General features: G+C 40.7%; 1 protein-coding gene across 5 annotated transcripts; it reads right to left on the minus strand.

Moving 5' to 3' along the window:
• Positions 1-3,106: 3,106 nt before the first annotated feature.
• fhl1a (four and a half LIM domains 1a) lies at positions 3,107-17,417 on the minus strand. Of its 5 annotated transcripts, XM_034598681.1 has the most exons (7): positions 17,324-17,397; positions 13,233-13,236; positions 7,576-7,759; positions 6,349-6,526; positions 4,546-4,715; positions 4,228-4,414; positions 3,107-3,364 (listed from the first exon to the last, which is right to left on the minus strand). In XM_034598681.1, the coding sequence occupies exons 3-7, from the start codon at positions 7,729-7,731 to the stop codon at positions 3,210-3,212; spliced, it is 846 nt and encodes a 281-aa protein (XP_034454572.1). In that variant the 5' UTR covers positions 7,732-7,759; positions 13,233-13,236; positions 17,324-17,397; the 3' UTR covers positions 3,107-3,209. The 5 variants fall into 5 exon arrangements, with proteins under 5 accessions (XP_034454572.1, XP_034454573.1, XP_034454575.1 ...); XM_034598682.1 differs by lacking the exon at positions 13,233-13,236 and having other exon boundaries at positions 17,330-17,417; XM_034598684.1 differs by lacking the exon at positions 13,233-13,236 and having other exon boundaries at positions 7,576-7,757; positions 17,324-17,401.
• Between the last annotated feature and the right edge of the window lie 1,594 nt (positions 17,418-19,011).

The following is a 19,011-nucleotide window of genomic DNA, read 5'->3' on the forward strand; positions in this document are numbered from 1 at the left end:
AGCGGAAAGACCTCCCTAAGTGCTATCTTTGCACCGCACATTATGAGGAAACATATGTATTGAAATTATATATTTAAAAAAATATTCTTCAGGGAAATTCCATATATTCCTTAAACATGCTTTCTTCAGGTCTCTTTCCTCTCCCACTTGTGTTTAGTTCTTCTCCCACATGTTTTTTCTTTTTTTCCTGTGTTGTGTCCTATTTTGATGTTTTTTAAGAGCTTTGTCAGGGGTGCATTGTTGTAATTTATTAATTTTGGCTTCTTTGTTATTGTAATTATTGTTATTATGTGTTAAGTTTTTTGTTTCTCTTCTGTGACAATATTCCAGGACACGTGCGTGAACTGACGATGAGGTAAACATTGTGAGTAAATGGAAGGAACGTTTAAACGGTCTGTTCTGTCGGGGGTTGAGGGGGCGGGGAGCATCCCAGGATTTGCATGTGATTCATCTAAATTTACTTGATCGGCTGTTTTTGCAGCATCCAGCAATATGGCCTTATCGTGTTTCCCAACCTCGACGTATGAATATACTAAATTCTTTGTGCTAAAAGCTCACACGCGCACAGTTCAGCCGTCTCAGTTGGGAGCAGATTCTGTATTCATGCTTCACCTCACACATCTGGGTTCTTTCACCCCCATTGTTTTTCATGCCAACCACACACTCGTCTCCCAGCTTCTCCCTGCCTGTGTTTCCTTCATTGGCCACTAGAGGGATTCAGGCGCCCGGCTGTAACGTTTGAAGCTGTTTGGTGTCGAGATGAAATGTCGACACAGTTGTGAATTCAAATGTTCGGTGGAGCCTGAGCACTTTGTTGATTTAGAGTTGGCAGTTCATTTAGGTTCCATGTATATAAACTGTATGTTTCTTGAGTTGTATCCAGTTTTAGTGTCTAACATCTGTAGTGACGCCGCCTGCAGCTGTTCCACTCACTTAACACAAGTGAAGTTCATTAGTTTCCTTCATCGTGTCTTTGGAAAACAGTATCTGTTAACTGACCTGAACTTGAATGTTTGGCTGTTCTGTCAATAATGTTAAACTTTCAACTACAGTTTTTCCATTTTGTGCTTCATCACATCCATACACACATTTCCTCCATTCATCCTTCCACCCGTGCGGCTTTATCATAAATTTCACTTCTGTCCCACTAACCTCCCTCTAAAAAACCTCCTCTTACACAAGCTGCTGCATCTGAAACAAATGCATTTCAACTATTTTTGATAATATACAAATTTGGCTTTTTGTTTGTTTATATATGAAAATACATTTCTACATATATTTAAGTGTTATTGTATTGTGTATATAATCAGTATTAGGCAAATGAAGCCATGTTCCGGTGGGAGTGGTGTCAGGATGTGGATAATTGAAGTCTGTGTATGTGTGTATAAGATTTAAGGTTTCTCTTCTTCACGTGCCCTGTGAGGGAAGTCAGATTTGGCATAGGGCACATTGGAAAACTAATATTTAACTGGAGCCCTCTTTAAGAGCTTTGCAAACACAAGGGGCCACTGTGGTGTGTGTCCCCAAGCTCTGGTTTTGATTCAGTTATTGCCTCATAAAAACAAAAAAACAAAAAGTCAACATTTTGATGGTGAGCTGAGCTCTTGCCCTCAGCGACATGTCTGAGCCGTGAAAGCAGTCGCGTCTGTGCCTCACAGTGATTTTAATGTCACCGAAATATGTTTTAGAAACTGTCAAAGGATGAGGAGATGTCGGCTCCTCCGTTGCAACGATGCACATCCGCTAAACAAAACCAGACGTGGGGCCAGACTTGTTTTCCCGCATTGTTGTACTGTCTGTTCTGGATTTTTGTACTGAAATGTTTAAATTCCCTGATGCTTGAATTGTCCAAGCACCAGGTTGGGGGACCTTAATGTTTTGTTTTTGCCTTGTTCTCTGCTGGCTGACTAAAACTGGCTTTCATTAATAAGCTCAAAGAATGTAACAGACTCCGTAAACCGTCCTTCATTATTTACCACATCTCTCAAAAGCTGCCCGCTTTTAGCTTTTGTGCATTATTCATCTAGAAAACACAAGGACTCTTTGCACTGTTTCAAAGTACTCGCTGTGTTTTAAGAATGGTAACATAAGAGTAGCTTTACTGTACAGAGCCCAAGGAGAGTTGTGTGATATTCTGGAAGATGTCATCTTGGCTTTGTTCCCGTTCACACATTTTAAAAGTCTCATTCATAACCTGAAACTTCTACCTACTCATGCCTACACCCAAATACCCCCCTACCCCTCCTACCCCTCCTTCCGCTCCTGTGTAGCACCTGTTTGGGGGCTGTTGTAGCTGCTGCTTGAACAGATACTGTATCTATTCCAGGTCCTGCTGCATCTTTTAGGGCTCAAGCGCTCAACGTTGTCTGATACAATAGGATAGAACGGTGCCTTAGATTGAGATTTAGTATTTTTATTGTATCACTTGTTACTAAGAAAGTTTGTCTTTACCTCAGCCTCGACAATCAGTTCACCCAACCAGGGCAACTGTGTGAATATTGAATATTTCTCTGAAAGATTTACAGACCTAACAACGCCCTGTTCAGAAAATACAAATTTGTACTGTAAATATATCTAAAAGTGTACTGAGTTGACACAAACTGTTACAACAATAAAGTTTGCAAAAATACTCCTTTTCCATGTTTTATATTTATTTATTTTTATTCTTGTTTACACTCAAAGTCTTGAATACACGAGCAGTTTATATTTCAGCATCAACCTCAAAAACCTAATGTGTGATTTAAATTCACTCTAAACATCATTTCAAATGCAAAAAAAACCATCCAGGCGTCAAGAGACGTAACAGATTAATAATCAAAGCTGGTGTGTATGAGCAGCAGTTTATTCTAGATTCCAGTAAGGCACTGAAAAGGCTTCTCGTCTCATAAAGATGCACAGAATCCTGGATTAGATTAGACTAATGTTACACTGTTTCCATGTTAGTATCCAACACCCTGTCCCTAATACAAGCTGCAGTTACTGTATGTATATGTCGATAAATGATTCAAGCTATAGTGCACATTGAGTTGAAATAACCCCTAATCTGTCCACTTCAGAAGAAGATGCTTCACTAAAGTTTCTTACTGCGAATCTAAATTTTATGAGAAAACTTGTTCTGTTGCAAACTGAAAGTCTAAACTGTCAGTTCTGGTGTAATCCCACTTGTTAAAACCGTGATATTCTGCACAGCTGACGGTGCAGCTCACAGCTCACAGCTTCTTGGCACAGTCGGGGCAGTGGATGTGATCCCCGCTGATGACGAAGCGCTTGTTGGCCAGAGACAGGCTGCACCTCTTGCAGTTGAAGCAGTAGTCGTGCCAAGAGTAGCCCTCGTAATTCACCACGTTGGTGCCGTGGCCGAATCCTGCAGAGACCAGAGGAAGAAACCCGTCAGAACGCGGCTGGTCATATTTCGTTTAGAAAGCAATGTCCAAACTGTCAGCACACACTGATCTGTACTCAAAGCAAATGTGCATGCTTCATTTGCATTAAGTTTGAATTTGACTGTGTGTACAGTCCTGTGGACTTAGGTGTTATGAAACTCAAGATGTTTGCTTAACATCACTTAATCTGTCTGTTACATACATAAACAATTCCTAGGTTTCTCTGAGTTTTCATCCTGATTTGTATTTGATGTTTTTATATTGTGCTCTTTATTTAAATTTACTTTATTTAGAATTTCCTCTCTCTTACTCTATATTCTCTATGGCTGATGCTCTTATTGCATTGATGAGCCTACATTTTTTTCTGAACAAATAAAACTTGAAACTCAAGCTTGAAATAATTATGTATTCAAAGAATAATTAATAAGACAAAAAAATAAGATTGAGAAATAATCACTTAAAATCCTCAGAAACTTTTCTCTGTGTGCTGAATTGAAAGCTTGCCTCTTGTGAAAAAATCACATTTGTGCTGTGCACAGCTGATTATTAATTCAACAGTGTTTCTCTTGTAAGGGAATTATTCAAAATTACAGACTCATAAATAAAACAATACTAGATCTATTTTTTTCTGCTGTGAGACACTGAAGCTGTTTGATGATGTACTGTATCATCTGTGGAAGATGCAGCTCATCCTCCAAAATATGGCTACACTGCATCATGAGTCAGTCCAGATTATTAGATCATAATGTGTCAGAGGTCTTTATAATCATACAGGAAACAACGAGAAGAGGAAAACACACTAGAAAATAGCTGCACCACTGTTTTCTCATTCATCTCTGCTGACCTGTGATGGGGGTCTTGCAGCCGTGGCACTTCTTGGCCACGTCGGTCTTGTAGCAGTCCACGCAGTAGACGCTGTTCTCGTGGGAGGTGAAGCGGATTCCTGCCAGAGATTTGCGGCAGGTGCGGCACACGAAGCAGTCGGAGTGCCAGGGCTGGTCCTGGTAGCTGATCCCCCCAGAGGTGATGGGCTAAAGAAGGAGACACCTTGATCATGAGCTCAAACACAACACGGCCGGACATTTATTCTGTTGTAAAAAGAACAGTATACGGTGACTTCACAACAATAAAACGCACACAATGATGCCGTCAGAGCTTGTACCTGCTTGCAGTGGAAGCATTTCTTGGCAAACTTCTTGTCATGGCAGGGGGCGCAGTAGATGTCGTCGCCCTTGGTCAGGAAACTCTGTGTGCGGATTGGCTGCTTGCAGTCAAAGCAGGTGAAGCATTCCTCGTGCCACACCTTTTTCTTGTACTCCACGTTCTGGGATCCTGGAAACAGAATAAAAACCATTTGAGCTTAATGTCAGGAGAATTTTCATATCTCCACACTCTTTTTTTAATTCATTGGTAGTGTTTTAGTATATTTTAGAATAATTCAATTCTTCACTGTTCAACAATATGTATTGTGTTCAAGCTTGTTCCATCTATTTTATTGAAGCTTTATGATTTTCATTTCATTTTCTTCTTTTCTTTTATTATTTCGAACATTTAAATAAATAAGAGAGAAATTATACAAACAAGTGGAAAAAATTGAAAAACGATTATTTACAAACTGATGAGGTAAAAAAAATGTAAACGCTTTATGATTTATCTACATATTCAAAAAGGAGTGAGGAGAAGTACAAACGTATTTAATATCACCTCTTCTCCATGAATCATTATTTAATAATGATTTTATACTTAATCCAGCTTCCTATATGTTTTTTACCTGTGCTCTATATTATATAATAATCAAACACGACAATATATTTTTATTATGCGCCTTTACAACAAATGCTGATTTATTGCTGATTTAATCTGTATCTTTGGAAGCTTTGAGATCTTAACTGGAATGTAAAATAAAGGTCTAAACAAAGTTTGTATAGTCACATTATTATTTTATAATGAGTGACCCACCAGTAGGTCATTTGAAACAGATACTGACTGGTTGAATATCCTCGGAGCTTGAGGGCAACTGTAATAATAACCTTTGTGTAGCACGAGATTCAGTTACACTGTGTTTTATATAGAGCAGAACAATACCAGGCAAAGAGGGCAGGTGTGGGAAAAATAGTGTTGTGTTGTTAGAAACATTATATATGGATGTAGAAAACTAAAAAACTCGTCATAGCTGAAGCCCTGAAGTGAGTTTGATGGTTCACTGACTTGGAATAGAGACAATGGTGACACTTTCAACCCCATTTCTCACCCTGAACGTCTGTTCCTGTTCCTTCTAACTAGAGTGGGTGCGATCTCCTGTGAGAAGTGTGATCTGAGGTTCAAAAGTAATGCTGAACTGTAGATCATTCAAAAAGACTCAAAAGTCCTTTAAAAACGCGTTTTTCTACAATATTCTGCGAGTAAACTTTGAAATATGAAGAATTCTAAGCACAGTTTGGTGGATTTGTGGCTCTTCTGGTTGGGGAAGCCGGGGATCATGGGTAAAATGCATCATTCAGTTGTGTTTCAGCTCAGTGAGTTGGACTCCGCAGTCTAGAGATTGACAGGCTTTGTTTTTTCTCTACATGAAAAGAACTAGTCACCATGTGTGGCTGCAGAGGGCGCTGTTGCTCAGTAAAAGTCACATAGTATCGCTTTAAAGCCCCTTATAGTGGTTTCAAATGTTGTCATGTTATTTATTAATAAAATCCTGCTATAAAACTCAGCTAATCTGTTTTATCGAACTGCATTTTTATCACATTTAGTTGAAACTATTTAACAAAAACGTATTGTTATTGAAATAAGATGGGAAGTAAGATTTTACCCAGCTGAGCCCTGACAGTTCAAACTATGAAAACAAATACAGAAATCTCCAAACTGCTCAAACTTCAGCAGAAGGTTGTGTGCTCATGTCAGGTAATAAACCAGTGGAGAAAATGAGTTAGGGGCATTAAGAATAAAGTGTGACAGTGAGCACACCCACCTGGCATGACCACCTTGTAGCAGCCCTGGCACCGGTTACCATCCTCCCGGGAGCTACACTTGCCACACATGATCTTGCCATCGTCCCGTGCGTTGAACTGCTCGCTGGCCAGCGGCTTGTAGCACTTGGCACAGCGGAAACAGTCCTCGTGCCAGTAGCGGTTCTTGTGGTGCAGCTCCTGAATGCAGAGGGTAAGAGCAGGGTGAGCAGAGGTGCCCTCGACTGAATCCTCATGCAGACCCAATTAATTAAAGTGGGGTTTGTTTGCTTGTCATGTGAACTCAGGCTCATGTTACAGTGCAGTGAGTGAGCCAGGAAGGATTTAGAGGAGAGTTAGATGCTAGAAATGTGATGGAAAGTATTGTATTTAAGCCCCATTTGTAGAAGTAATATGGGTATTTATATTTTTGTACACATCTGTAAACAGGCTACCGCTGGAGGACGGACAATTTGTGTAACTGTTAAAGACTGACTGATCACACACAAACACACACACACACACACATACTCATTCCCCCACGACCTCGGAGGACATTACATTGACTTACTCTAGCCTCAGCCGTTACTTGCATAACCCTTACCTTACCCTTTCTTAATCTTATCCTTAATCTTATCCTTAACCTTAATCTTAAACTTGAACGTAAATTTATTTTTAACCGTAGCCTAATCCTTAACCTTAAAACATGTTTTCACTGTTAAATCTAATGCTTTACATTGTGGGGACTTGCTTTTTGTCCCAATAATGTAGTATTTTACCAGGGTCCCCACAACACCAGTAATACCTGGATACTCACACACACACACACACACACACACACACACACACACTTATTCTCTTGTTGTTTATCTTAACAACATATTAGTGTTTCTTGTGGTAAACCACAGGTAAATGATACAGTAAATAGGGACTGAATTTCAATCAACTGCTTCATCTTCATACTCTTCTCAGAAATTATAGTTTCTATGTTTTCCAGTGTGTGTGTGTTTTCTGTTTTTGCTCTTTGTGCGAACCTGTGCATTTCTGATTTAAAATTTGTACCATCCTGTAAAGCACTTTGCGACTACTAACTGTGAAAAGTGCCGTTTAAATTAATATATAACATGATATTTTATCATTTTGTTTGTATTTATCAGTGACTTCTTCTGTAATTTTCATTAATATATTTTTTCAGATGCTTCGGCCGGTTCCTGTGTCGCTCATCTATCTTTTCTCGACACCTCACACACCTTAGCATCAGCACCGATGGGGCGCTTGCACTCTGCACAGGTGTTGGCACAGAGCTTGTCGAAGCACTTGGGGCACACGTGCTTCTCGTCCTTCTTCACGTACTTCTTCCCGTGCAGGTTGTCACGGCAGTAGTAGCAGTCGAAGCGGTCGGTCATGGTGGAGCTGAGGTAACTCCTGGGAGCTGTGGAGACACAGGACACCGTCACACACTTGGACTCCATCACTGGTGAGTTTCCATCAGACGCCAGATGGGGGCAGTGTCGCCTCTTTTTACAACAAGTGAACGAAGCAAGTCAGAGCTTCAAGGTCCCACACAACAACAATGATGAATGTATTCTAATTATGCAGTGGAACGCTGAAAACAATGTGAATTCAAAGTGCTTTGCAATGCAGAAAAAAATGTAAGGAATTAGGAGCAAAAAGCTAATTTAAATCAGCACAAATCCCATATATTTGTGGCTGTTGTTTGGTGAACAGGCAATTATGCCCAAGGCTGTAACTAAACTTTATATCTTACAATGCAAAACAACAGTATTATGCAGGAATTTGATTATATTTTGTGTTTTCCTGTAGAGTCACAGGGAGGTGCAGCTCCAGCAGCAGCATACCACAGTGATGAAGTATATCAAAGAGCAGCCCACAGTCGTCTGCGTATTTTCTGGCCACCAGACTTTTTTATCAAGTTCTCCCTGGAAAACTGAGTGCATATTTTTAGACTGTCTGGCTTATTCCCTTCCAACTCCCCCTCCCTCACCACCTGAGAGACCTCCCTCGCTCAGTCCGGCCCACACGCTCTCTTTAGGCCAGGTCAGTTTATTGGGTCCTCGGTGTAAGCATTGTAAACTGAGTTGCTTTTTTTCGCTCTTTCATTCATCAACATTCCTGCCTCTCCATCACAGCTGGTCTCTGCTGGGAGCAGACTGAGTAGTTTCCTGGAACAACTGTGCACAGGGTGGAGCGTGTGGACACATTCAACTTTATCTACATCACTTTAAATCCTCTGTCACAGGATGTCAGGCGGAGCAGATGAACAGCGGGTGAACCTCAGCAAAAGTGATTTATTCAGTGCGACTGATATCGATTTAAATCCGGTCGGGACAACAGGAGTGATGGAGGGAAACAATTGGTGGAATGGCATTTTGTCCTCGTAACCATAGGAACAAGGAAAATATTTACAAAAGGGGACTGGGGCTATTTAAGTGGGATGTGCTCCGAAGCCGTGTGATAGATATGAGCTTCCCTATGTGTGGTATGTGCCCCTGGTGTGTGTGGACTGATAGATGAGAGGAGAATATATATGTGCAGCTGTGCAGCAGGGATAAAGACTGAGCCCCTGACACACCCCAAGTCCGCTCGCCCATTAGTGGCAGTGAAACAGGCAAAACCTGGCCAGCCCAACCCAGTCAATCTCCTCAAATCAGCTTTGCAGTACTTGATTCCTATAAGCAGAGAGCTATTTTAGACTTGGACCCTCTAAAGTCCACTGACCTTCCAGGGGGCACAAATGGAGGGGGATGCAGAGTGATGACTACTGAAACTAAGCAGCTATTGTGGCTCCAGTTGAGATGTGTGTGGTACTTTAATCTTTTGTCACAAGCAGCGTGACAGCTGCCGCCTGTCAAGCGGGCCTGGTATGTACCGACGCTCGGCTGCGGAGCGAGAGCGGCGTTCCACCGTTGTCCCTTCAGGGACGAGTCAGAAAGGTCAGAGTGAGACCAGATTGAGAGGTGAGTCAGAAACATGATAAGAGTGGATCAAAGTCAGGACAAGCCAGAGAGCGTATCAGTCCAAATCTACAGGCACAGTTTAGAAGCTTTCTGTTCTCTGACGCTTTGAAAAACAACAGCAGGTTCTGTTGAAAGATGGTCTCCTGCAAAATCAGGAACTTTTTTACATAATCACATCTAGTTATCATGGTGCTATGGAGAAAAAAAATATATTAATTACAGCAAAACTTTTTTTTAAAGCACAATGTGAAACCTGGAACAGGCAGTTCTGTCTCAAAACATGTGGCAAGACATGAAAAATGGAAGAGAGGTCGAAACACAGATTTAAAAGCTATTTTAAACATTATAAGACAAGAAATCATTTGGTTATTTTATAATCATTTAAACTCAGTAAAAAGCTTAAAATAACTTTTTGGTTTAATACTTTTACTTAAAACTAAACACTCCTCTAATTCATGTGTTCATTTAAAAAATAATAATTTGATAAATAACATGATGTGGTTTAGTTTTCCTGCTAATTTAAAAAAAAGTATGAAACATAAATCTTTAGCAGTACATTAATAAACTGCTCCTTAAGCTAAATTAACCTTTTAAAAGCTGTGGGACATACGGCCCGAAAAATTATTTTCTTAGCTTTTAAAATGTGAAAAATGTGGAGATACATTGTTTTTACTAGGCAATGGTCAAACGTTAAGCATCCTTTTACGAACTTGGCTTAAATTTAAGAGAATTTAGTAGGTACACAGGTTTTAGATTTTGCACCTGATTACAAGAAGTGCACTCGATAACTTTACTAGCATCCTGTGCCGTCACCATCTTTCCTTATTTTTACCTGTGTGCTTGTAGAAAGTCATGTTTGCTTCCCGTCAGGAGGAAAAGAAGAAGAAGAGACAGACGACACAAGGACAGGAGAAGACAGTAGCATCCACAGGAGGTCACACCCTCAGACCATGCATCTCAGTTAGTTATGGGGGGCTGTATATACCCCTCTGTGACACACACAAACACACCCCTTGGCCCCACGTCCAAATCCAACCTTCGGCCCCTCTGGCCCCTCCGGTCCTTTTTAGGGTATGAAGATCAGAGGGGATGAGAGGGATGCTGAGGGGATAGATTAGGTGATGGAGGATGGATTCCACTGCTGTAACATCACAGGTCAAAAAATGAAACACAGCGATTAAGGATAACAGATACTCCCACTGCCCCGACATCAAAAGCTCTGTCGGTGTTCGGAACATGTACATATGACAAGTTGGATCATTTAACATCATAAGACAAAGGGATGAGTCACAGGAGGAGCAGCGGGATGTTACTGACTGAGCTGAGGAGAGACAAAGTGTTGTAGAGGGTTGTGTAAGTATCCTCTTCTTCATACCTGTGTGTGCTTACATATTTACAACCATCACATGTCTCAGATAAAGGGAAAACCTGAACTATAAAGTCAGCCAGAGAAGATTATTTTAGAAGCAGGAAACATCCAGTGCATTCCTGAAGGAAACGCAAAAAGACAGAGTGAAAAACACAATCTGTCTCTTAAGGACAATTCTCTTCTGAGATACAACAACTGGGCTATTTTTAGGCTCATTTTCTGCAGGTTTATGGTGAACAGCTGAATACTATGCACTCTTATTAAACTGGGCAGTTTACAGGGTCATAATGGGAACTCTGGAGCTTTAAAATCCTCCCTTAAAAGCACAGGTATTTTAATATGTTATTAAAACTGTAATAACATGTGTTTAGGCCACTTTGGTTGCAGCAGAAACAAATTACGAACATTTCATTTACCTATCGTCACCGTTTAAGTGGATGTGGTGAAGCTAGCGGGGAAAGATTTGGCCCACACTCTCATCCGGACCACATACACAGAATGACGGCACTCGGGGAGTCTGCTCCTGTTTGACATATCTGGGCCATAACAATACCGTATATCAACCACAGGTGCCAAAGGTGGCCCGACCTTGTTTTGTGCTATTTGGGCCGATGTTCATCATTAACCACATGGTTCACTTTGGGTTCACATCAAGACTACACCTTACCTGGAGCACCACATGTTTGTGGGTCTGGCTCTTTAGCTGCTATATGCTCCTTTATGTTGACTGTGTCTGAATTCTGGTGGGTGCTGAGCGGGAATTGTATGAATCTTGAACTTTTTCACTGCAGAAACTTGGGAGACGATAAGATTCCATGGAAGTGGTGGGAGAGAATCAAAACAATAAAGTTGCACACTATAAAAACCAAAACTAATGAGATGAGAGATGTTAAAATGCTGGGGGGGGGGGGGGGCTGCAGAGTCAGATGATAACAGCGTGTGTCACTGTGACTGATACTAAACACACAGTCATCTGATTCATAGTTAATATAATGTTGATTGTAGTGATTCAAATTGGGTTAAATATTATAGAGCACACCATCATTATCATTATCTCTCCTGCAGTTCAGCAAATGAGTCTCTTGTTTACTCTGACTGATTTTGGTCTTTAGTGTGAGTGCAAATACAGGAATGTAGAAATGAGACCAGGAGCCTCGAAAGACAGGAAATAAATCAGCTGTTTAGATAAACTCACTGACCTCAGTTAGAGCCCAAATAACCATCTTCATATTTTATTCACAATATGAATCAATACAGCGAGCGAGACTGTGTAAGTGCTCACTAATTTAAAGGCATCTGGTTGTAGTTACAGATTTAATTTGGTCCATCACACTGGAACACAACGTTACATCTGTCCCCTTTTATCATCTGTCACCCAATTACACTGAACCCACAAAGACTAATTAATGTGCAGGAAGGCGCCATGACTCCCGGCCCACAGAAAGCCCTCTACAACAGATGAACGGCTCTGTGTTACATCGGGAAATGTCTTCAAATTCTCCTTTAACAGCGCAGTGTGTAGGATTTCATTGCAACCAAAGAAGGTTTCCGGTTCGAATTCCAGTTTGGCCGGGAATTTTCTGTGTGGAGTTTGCATGTTCTCCTTGTGTCTATGTGGACTCCTCCCACAGATCCAAGCTGTGTAGATTGGGGTTAGGTTAATTTGAGGCTCAAAATATATGTGATTGTGAGTGTAAATGGTTATGTTGGCCCTGTGATACATTGTCGATTGTCCAGGGTGTACCCCGCTTTTCGCCCAGTGTCAGCTGGGATTGGCACAAGCAACCCTCAGGACCCTAAAAGGATAAGCTGTAGATAACTGAATACCTCCACCCCTTCAGTTTCATGTAGTAGAACATATGGTAGTTTTCTACTCAGTTTTATCATCTGATATTTCCTTTATCTTCGTTTTTATGTTCGTGTCCAACATGTTTAACCCTCACTTCCTCGTATCAGCCAAATATCAAGTGTTGAGTTTAAAGAGGAAATGTAGAATATTTCCTGTTTTGTGTTTCATATGAACTCCGACAAACGTCCAGAGGTGAAATGATAAAATCAAGAAACGCTTGTGTAATCTTGCATATTTCCTGTTTTCCGGACCACTTCCTGTACCCAACACTTGTCGAAACAAAAGTTATCAGCATTTTAACCTGTTGGACACGTTTGCTTCTCTGCTCCACTTATTGATTTTGATTCTCTAATATAAACTACATGTGTCCTCACACTGTGCTGCTTATTAACAGTCTCATGTGGTGATCTTATTACAGTGACAGTCCATTAACCAGAATTGTGGTGCCGACCTCTCCACCTGCTGTCTGCGGAGCGTCGCTCATAACAGAACAAAAATAACTCCAGATCATCTAAAACAACAAACAAAGAGAATCTGGGCTGATTATGTTTCTGGTGATGTGGAAAAAGGGTATAAATGCTATAAAAGGCCCTCGTTGCCACTCATACTCTCTCTCTCTCTTTCATACTGCTTGTGCTTTTGAATCTCACCCTATCATGAAATGCCACGAATTGTTTGGTAGGTGTTGCTTCTTGGCTCCAAGCCCGTCATCTCTCTCTGTCTCTACAGTTTTGGCAGCACAGAGAAACAGGATATCAGACCTGTACTTCCTGAACAAGAGAGAAACACACCTCAGAACGAGTGGAACAAGCAAAGCAGCCACCGTCCCGTCACTGTCACTGTTACTGTTACTGTTTGGGTGTGTGTCTGAGCGACCTCTCGCCCCTGGACGTCCATGTGTCTCTGTCAGCCTCCAAATCTAGTTAGTGGGCAGACAGAGCAATGACAGACTGAGCCACACCATCACTGTCAGGGGAACAATGACTCACCATGCAAGCACACACACACACACACACACACACACACACACACACACACACACACACACACACACACACACACACACACACACACACACACACACAAACACAGAAAAACACAGCAACAAGACGCACTGTGTCATTTTGTCAACACGCACAGAGTTGTGTTACAACACAAACACAAGTGCAGTGAGCAGCTGAGGAAATCAGGGTGTAGCTGCACGACCCAGACACATTGAGGTCAAACATGTGAAGACAAAAGACCACAACGGGACCTCTATCAGAACAGTAACACTCCTGTCCAGAGGATATGACTTGGACAGGAGTGTTGCTAACACCCCCCCCCCCACACACACACACACACACACACACACACACACACACACACACACACACACACACACACACACACACACACACACACACACAGAGAGACACACACACAAGCACTCTGAGATAAAGCCCTCACTTTAAGCCTGCAGCACTTCAGCTCTCACATGACCCGAGCCTCCCAACACTGAGCAATATGTTACAGGGTAGAAGAAATCCATTTGTGGGCCTGACTCTGGGCTGAATATCTCAGTGAGACACACGTAAACCATCATAAAACATAAATCCTTCATGCACAGTTCACATCAGGTTTTATCTCAACACTTGCATCACTCTCAGAGTCAGTGTGATACCAAGTTAAGTTTTCTGTTTGTACATACAGTAGAAATTATATATTTTTTATTTTATAAATGAAATGCATAATTTTTATCTCACTGCTTTTATCCTCATGTCATGGGGCCAACAGACAACACTTAACAGTCAGTTACATAACTGTGTACTTTTTTATTTCTTTCTCTGTTAGACTGAGCTTGGACAATTTTACCATCGAATGCAACTGCTTGTTTTTTTATTTTTATTTACTCAGTTACTCTAACTACACATTTGAGGTACTTCACAATGGATTTTACTTTTATTCTCATTCATGTTAATAGTTTACTACTTCATAAAAGGAAATATTGTGCTAAATTACTCCCTGACAATCATCTGACAGTTACAGTTTTACTCTCTTACAGTTTTCTGATGATTTTAGTTTGTTACAGTTACTTTGCATGATTACTTTATATGTAAAACCATAGACTGTATATAAAGACGGACAGCATGACAACTTCCTAAAAAGTCTAGCCAAATCATCTTGATTGCCCCCTGGTGGTTGAGCTGCAGCATAAGTCATAAGCCCCTTCTCCTCCATGTTAGCAGACAGGGCACTGACAAAACTAACCAGTCAAAGTACACGTTAAATACATTTATCCCAGATAACGGTTCTGTCATTTCAGGTATAGTTCTTAAATTTGATTTTAATTGGGTTTTGGATGATAAAAATGATTGACAGCTGAAACTGACTCGCTCAGTTGATATTTTGATACTTTGACCTGTAGTTGAGTTTTTGCTGATAACAGAAGACACCATGCCTACTGGAGTAAGGACAATTTATAATGTGAACAGAAAAAAAGGAATTAGAAAGTCTGCAAAATGAAATAACTCCAAATACATTTTACTTCCTGATACTTTAAAATGTTTACCTGGGCAATAATTGAATGCAGGATTAGTACTTATTACTACTAAGTAAATTTGCACTGCAGGTAATGGTACTTTCACTTGTGGATCTGGAATCGTCTTCCATAACTGCATGAAATCACGAGCACACAGACTTCTTTTCTCACACAAAGCATCCAGCTCTCTTTCCCTCTCACTACTTGTTGTGGTTGTTGCGTCTTCCTCATCTCTCATTTCTTTCTCTCTTTCATCCTCTTTTATTCACAAAGTAATCGTGTGATTTTCAGCTGCGGCTTTCCTCTGGCTGAGGGGGAGCAACCAGCAGTTTGACGTCCACAACAGAGGATATTGCCTCCGCTTATACTCCACTCAGCCCCCACACACACACACAAATAAGCAGCATTGCCTATTTAGGAGTGTTGAGCTGGTGAGTGTGTTTCATCAACTCTCTTTCCTCCCTCTCTCTCTTTTACTCTATGTATTTGCAGGAATAAAATAAATGTTGAAACTCTTTTCTCAACAAAAGCGTGTCCCTGCCTGAACAAACTGCAGCCACCAGAGTTCCCAGTGGCCTCAGTGTGGCAGACACATCCTGCTGGTGGTGGCCTGATGGAGAGGAGACCTCACAGGCTCAGACATACAACAGCATCACTGAGGATTGATATGAATTATACATCACATGAATACCAGGCTTTATGAATGAATGATCTGTGACTTGGGTTTACACAGTACTTTTGTGCTGATTTTACATGAATATTAAAAAAAATAAAAGACTTCTAAGACGCACATTATAGTCTTTAAAAAAGAGATGTATAAAGTGCTGCCTGCAAAAAGAAGTTAGTCACTAAAGAAAGAGCAGTGTTTTCAAGTTGAATGTGGGTTTAATTTATGACCCAGTGAACTTATAAATGTTTTATGGGTTCTAAAGGATGGTGAAGTCATGGTGAAGTCATATGGAGCCACAAGGAGGTCCAGTGTGCCAGGGAACAGACCGTAATCTGCTGGTCTCTTTAATGACATCATGGGTTTGGTTTGGCAGCTGCCCAAACCCGAAGGGAGGAAACGGTGAGCTGACGTGCGTTTTTACAGTTTCACACGGCAACTTTTGTGCAGAGCTTTTCAGACACCAGCATCACTGCAGGACGATGATATCCCTACACTTCAGATCTGCTGCAGCCTGCAGCCATTACGGCCTGTTGTGTTGGATTGAATTACACTGTTTGGTTTACATTTAGACTTTGGGAGGGATGGCTTTTTTTAAATATTAAGGTAAAGTAAACAGCGTAGCACAGTCATCAAGTGATGTGGAACCAGACACATTTTTTACATCTTAAGGGCTGAGCGATAAAACCAATAAACTAAATCAATAATTATTGCAATGTAGTTTTCATCAACAGCAACATAACAAAAGTTCAATATTTGTCGATATATTGTTTATGCATTGGACAAACACATTGAGGAGGTTTAACACATAATTGATCTGCCTCAGATTTGTAAAATACTTTGCTGTTTATCAATCGTTTGTCATTCTCTGATCGTGTAGGAGATTTTTTTCAATCTTTAAACCTAAAAGAAAGAATCACGTGAAATTTATGGTGATAAATTATTGATATCGATGAATTTTTTTTAAACAAATCACCAGCCCTTCATCTCAAGTTTCAGTATTAGGTCTAATCCTTACAGGGCTATGGTCATGGGTGACATAAAATATTAGAGACACAGTGTCTGCCTCCTTCAGGTGCATGGACCTACACTTTGATAAATTACATTGATAAGTTTTATTTTATTCACTTCACTTGGATCCTATTGTTTGATATTTGTTATAGGAAACAAAAGTAGCTGTACCACAAAGTTCTACGTTCAAATAGTAGATTTTTTTATTTGTATATTAGGCCTGTATTACTTTATCATTATGTTTGATGCATTATAATGTTTGGTACTTCCTAATATGTGCAATAATTATAGATGTGAAAGTGAAACTACTATTTCCCTCTGGAATGTGATGGTGTACAAGTAAGAAAAACATGTAAATGACAAAGTTTATCCCTGAAATAAAAAGTTTCAAAGTTCAAGGACATGTATGATGGACATTTTGCGATGAAGACAGAAATGGATCCAAAACGTGCCATCGCGGTGCCAAGGAAAGCGCATCAGCCAATCACGCATCTGCTATAACGGTTTTTAAGTGAACCAAATATCATCCTCCTGTTTGACTTCTGCTGTCGCGCTACCTGAGGTGAACAAAGGTTATAAAACCCCGCTGTGGTTCAGACTCACCTCTCTCTCTCTCTCTCAGATGAAGCGTCTCTCTCCCCAGCAGCTGTGCGCCCTGTGCGTCCTGCGCGTTTGGCCGAGAGGTGAAGTCTGAGGAGGCATCGCAGCTTTAAAGGACAGAGGGAGCAGGGGGGAGGGAAGGGGGGGGGGGACGACACGAGCCAAACCTCTGTATACGCTCACATAAACAATGACCTCAACCAGGAATTTACAAGATCTAGCAGCAAAAGTTCTCATTGGCCCTGAAGCAAAACGGGATCAGCAAGAAAATGAAATTGATTTTCTTTTCTTTTTTTTAGCACCAGGAATGGAAAACTACCTTGTTGTGTAGGGGGCAGATCTGCAGAGGGTTCCCCTATTTAGTTATTACTTTAATTTCTGGCTTTAATCCTGTATTTGAGGTATTTACAAAAATATGGATTGTTATTTCCTCCCACTTCTGTATTGGCCTCATCTTTCTCCTTCTTTGGTAATGAAAAGAAGGAATTACACCAAGATGACTCAATCTTTACCCAAAGTAAACACTCGCAGCCTGTAAATTGAAAAAGTTAATCCGCCACAAGTCCTTGATTAAATGGCCAGAGTGTGGTCCTGTTATGTAACACAGATGCTTTTAAATAAAGTGTGTCATTGAGATTAAACAGATATTTGCATCATTGTTTGAACTAAATCCAGAGTGTCTCCATCTGCATAGATAAACACACATAAATCAGCTTGAGGTGAGAGTGAAGATGTGCTGTTAGTGCAGCCGGGGGGGGGAGAGATGTGTGGAGGTGTTTTATCGTCAGGAGTTCATGTTTGTTGTGTTCCAAGGTCTCAGGGTTACTCAAACATCAAGGTCAAAATATGACGACTAGTCTTTGCGTCATATATCTGCACATGGATCCACTTTAAATAAGCCCTCAGCTGGTAACTCTTCCTCTTACTGTAAACATGAGATTCCTCTGTTGGTAACATCACTGAGAGTGCTGATGAGAGCCACAGGTTTGCTGCGTGTATTTCCTTCTGTCGTGAACATCAGATCTGCAGATGTTTTACGGTTTCACATCTGCAAGAGCAAGGGCAGGTTTTCCCTTTATGAGAGCAGCATTTCACTATCACACAAGAAGCTTATATATGAACTATATGAATTCAAACGTGCATCACCTACATTAAGATTCGTCTAATTTCTTTCGGTAAATAAGTTTTAAAAAGTAAAGAAATAACACATTTTGGTTGTATGCCTGATGTCTAGATGAAATCTAATCAAACTAATCAAACTTTCAAAAGGCCAAAACAGAGTTTGTGAGGTCACAGTGACATTGACCTTTAACCTTTGACCTTTGACATTTGAACACCCAAAGCTAATCAGGTCATGCGTAAGTACCAAATGATAGTTTGTACCAAATTTGAAGACATTCCGCCTCAGGGTTCTTGAGATATCATGTTCACAACAATGGGCCGGGTGGACAGACGAAAACCCGAAAACAATATGCCGTCGGCCACTGGCTTCATTTAGTTTGATAACATTTTAGAAGATGTTGAAAAAACTGAATTTTGAAAACAGAAAATCTCCCCACTCAACAATCATTGAGGATCAACTGGAGTGAAAGAGTGAATCAAGTAGACAAAACAGTTTGAGAGAGAGAGAGACAGAAAGAGACAGGGAGGTGGGCCTTTAAAACTACTGTTTCCTCACTGCACAGTACAGA

The sequence above is a fragment of the Hippoglossus hippoglossus genome, chromosome 10 (genome assembly GCF_009819705.1).
Source record: "Hippoglossus hippoglossus isolate fHipHip1 chromosome 10, fHipHip1.pri, whole genome shotgun sequence".
Classification (NCBI taxonomy): Eukaryota; Metazoa; Chordata; class Actinopteri; order Pleuronectiformes; family Pleuronectidae; genus Hippoglossus; species Hippoglossus hippoglossus.

Bases quoted from the DNA above. Each gene is read 5' to 3' on its own strand.
- fhl1a (XM_034598680.1), bottom strand. From the start codon at position 10,157: ATGACTTTCTACAAGCACACAG. The intron at 7,758-10,135 runs GTAAAAATAAGG...GTGTCTCCACAG, and splicing joins GACTTTCTACAAGCACACAG to CTCCCAGGAGTTACCTCAGC. The intron at 4,415-4,545 runs GTACAAGCTCTG...CTCCTTCTTTAG, and splicing joins AATGCTTCCACTGCAAGCAG to CCCATCACCTCTGGGGGGAT.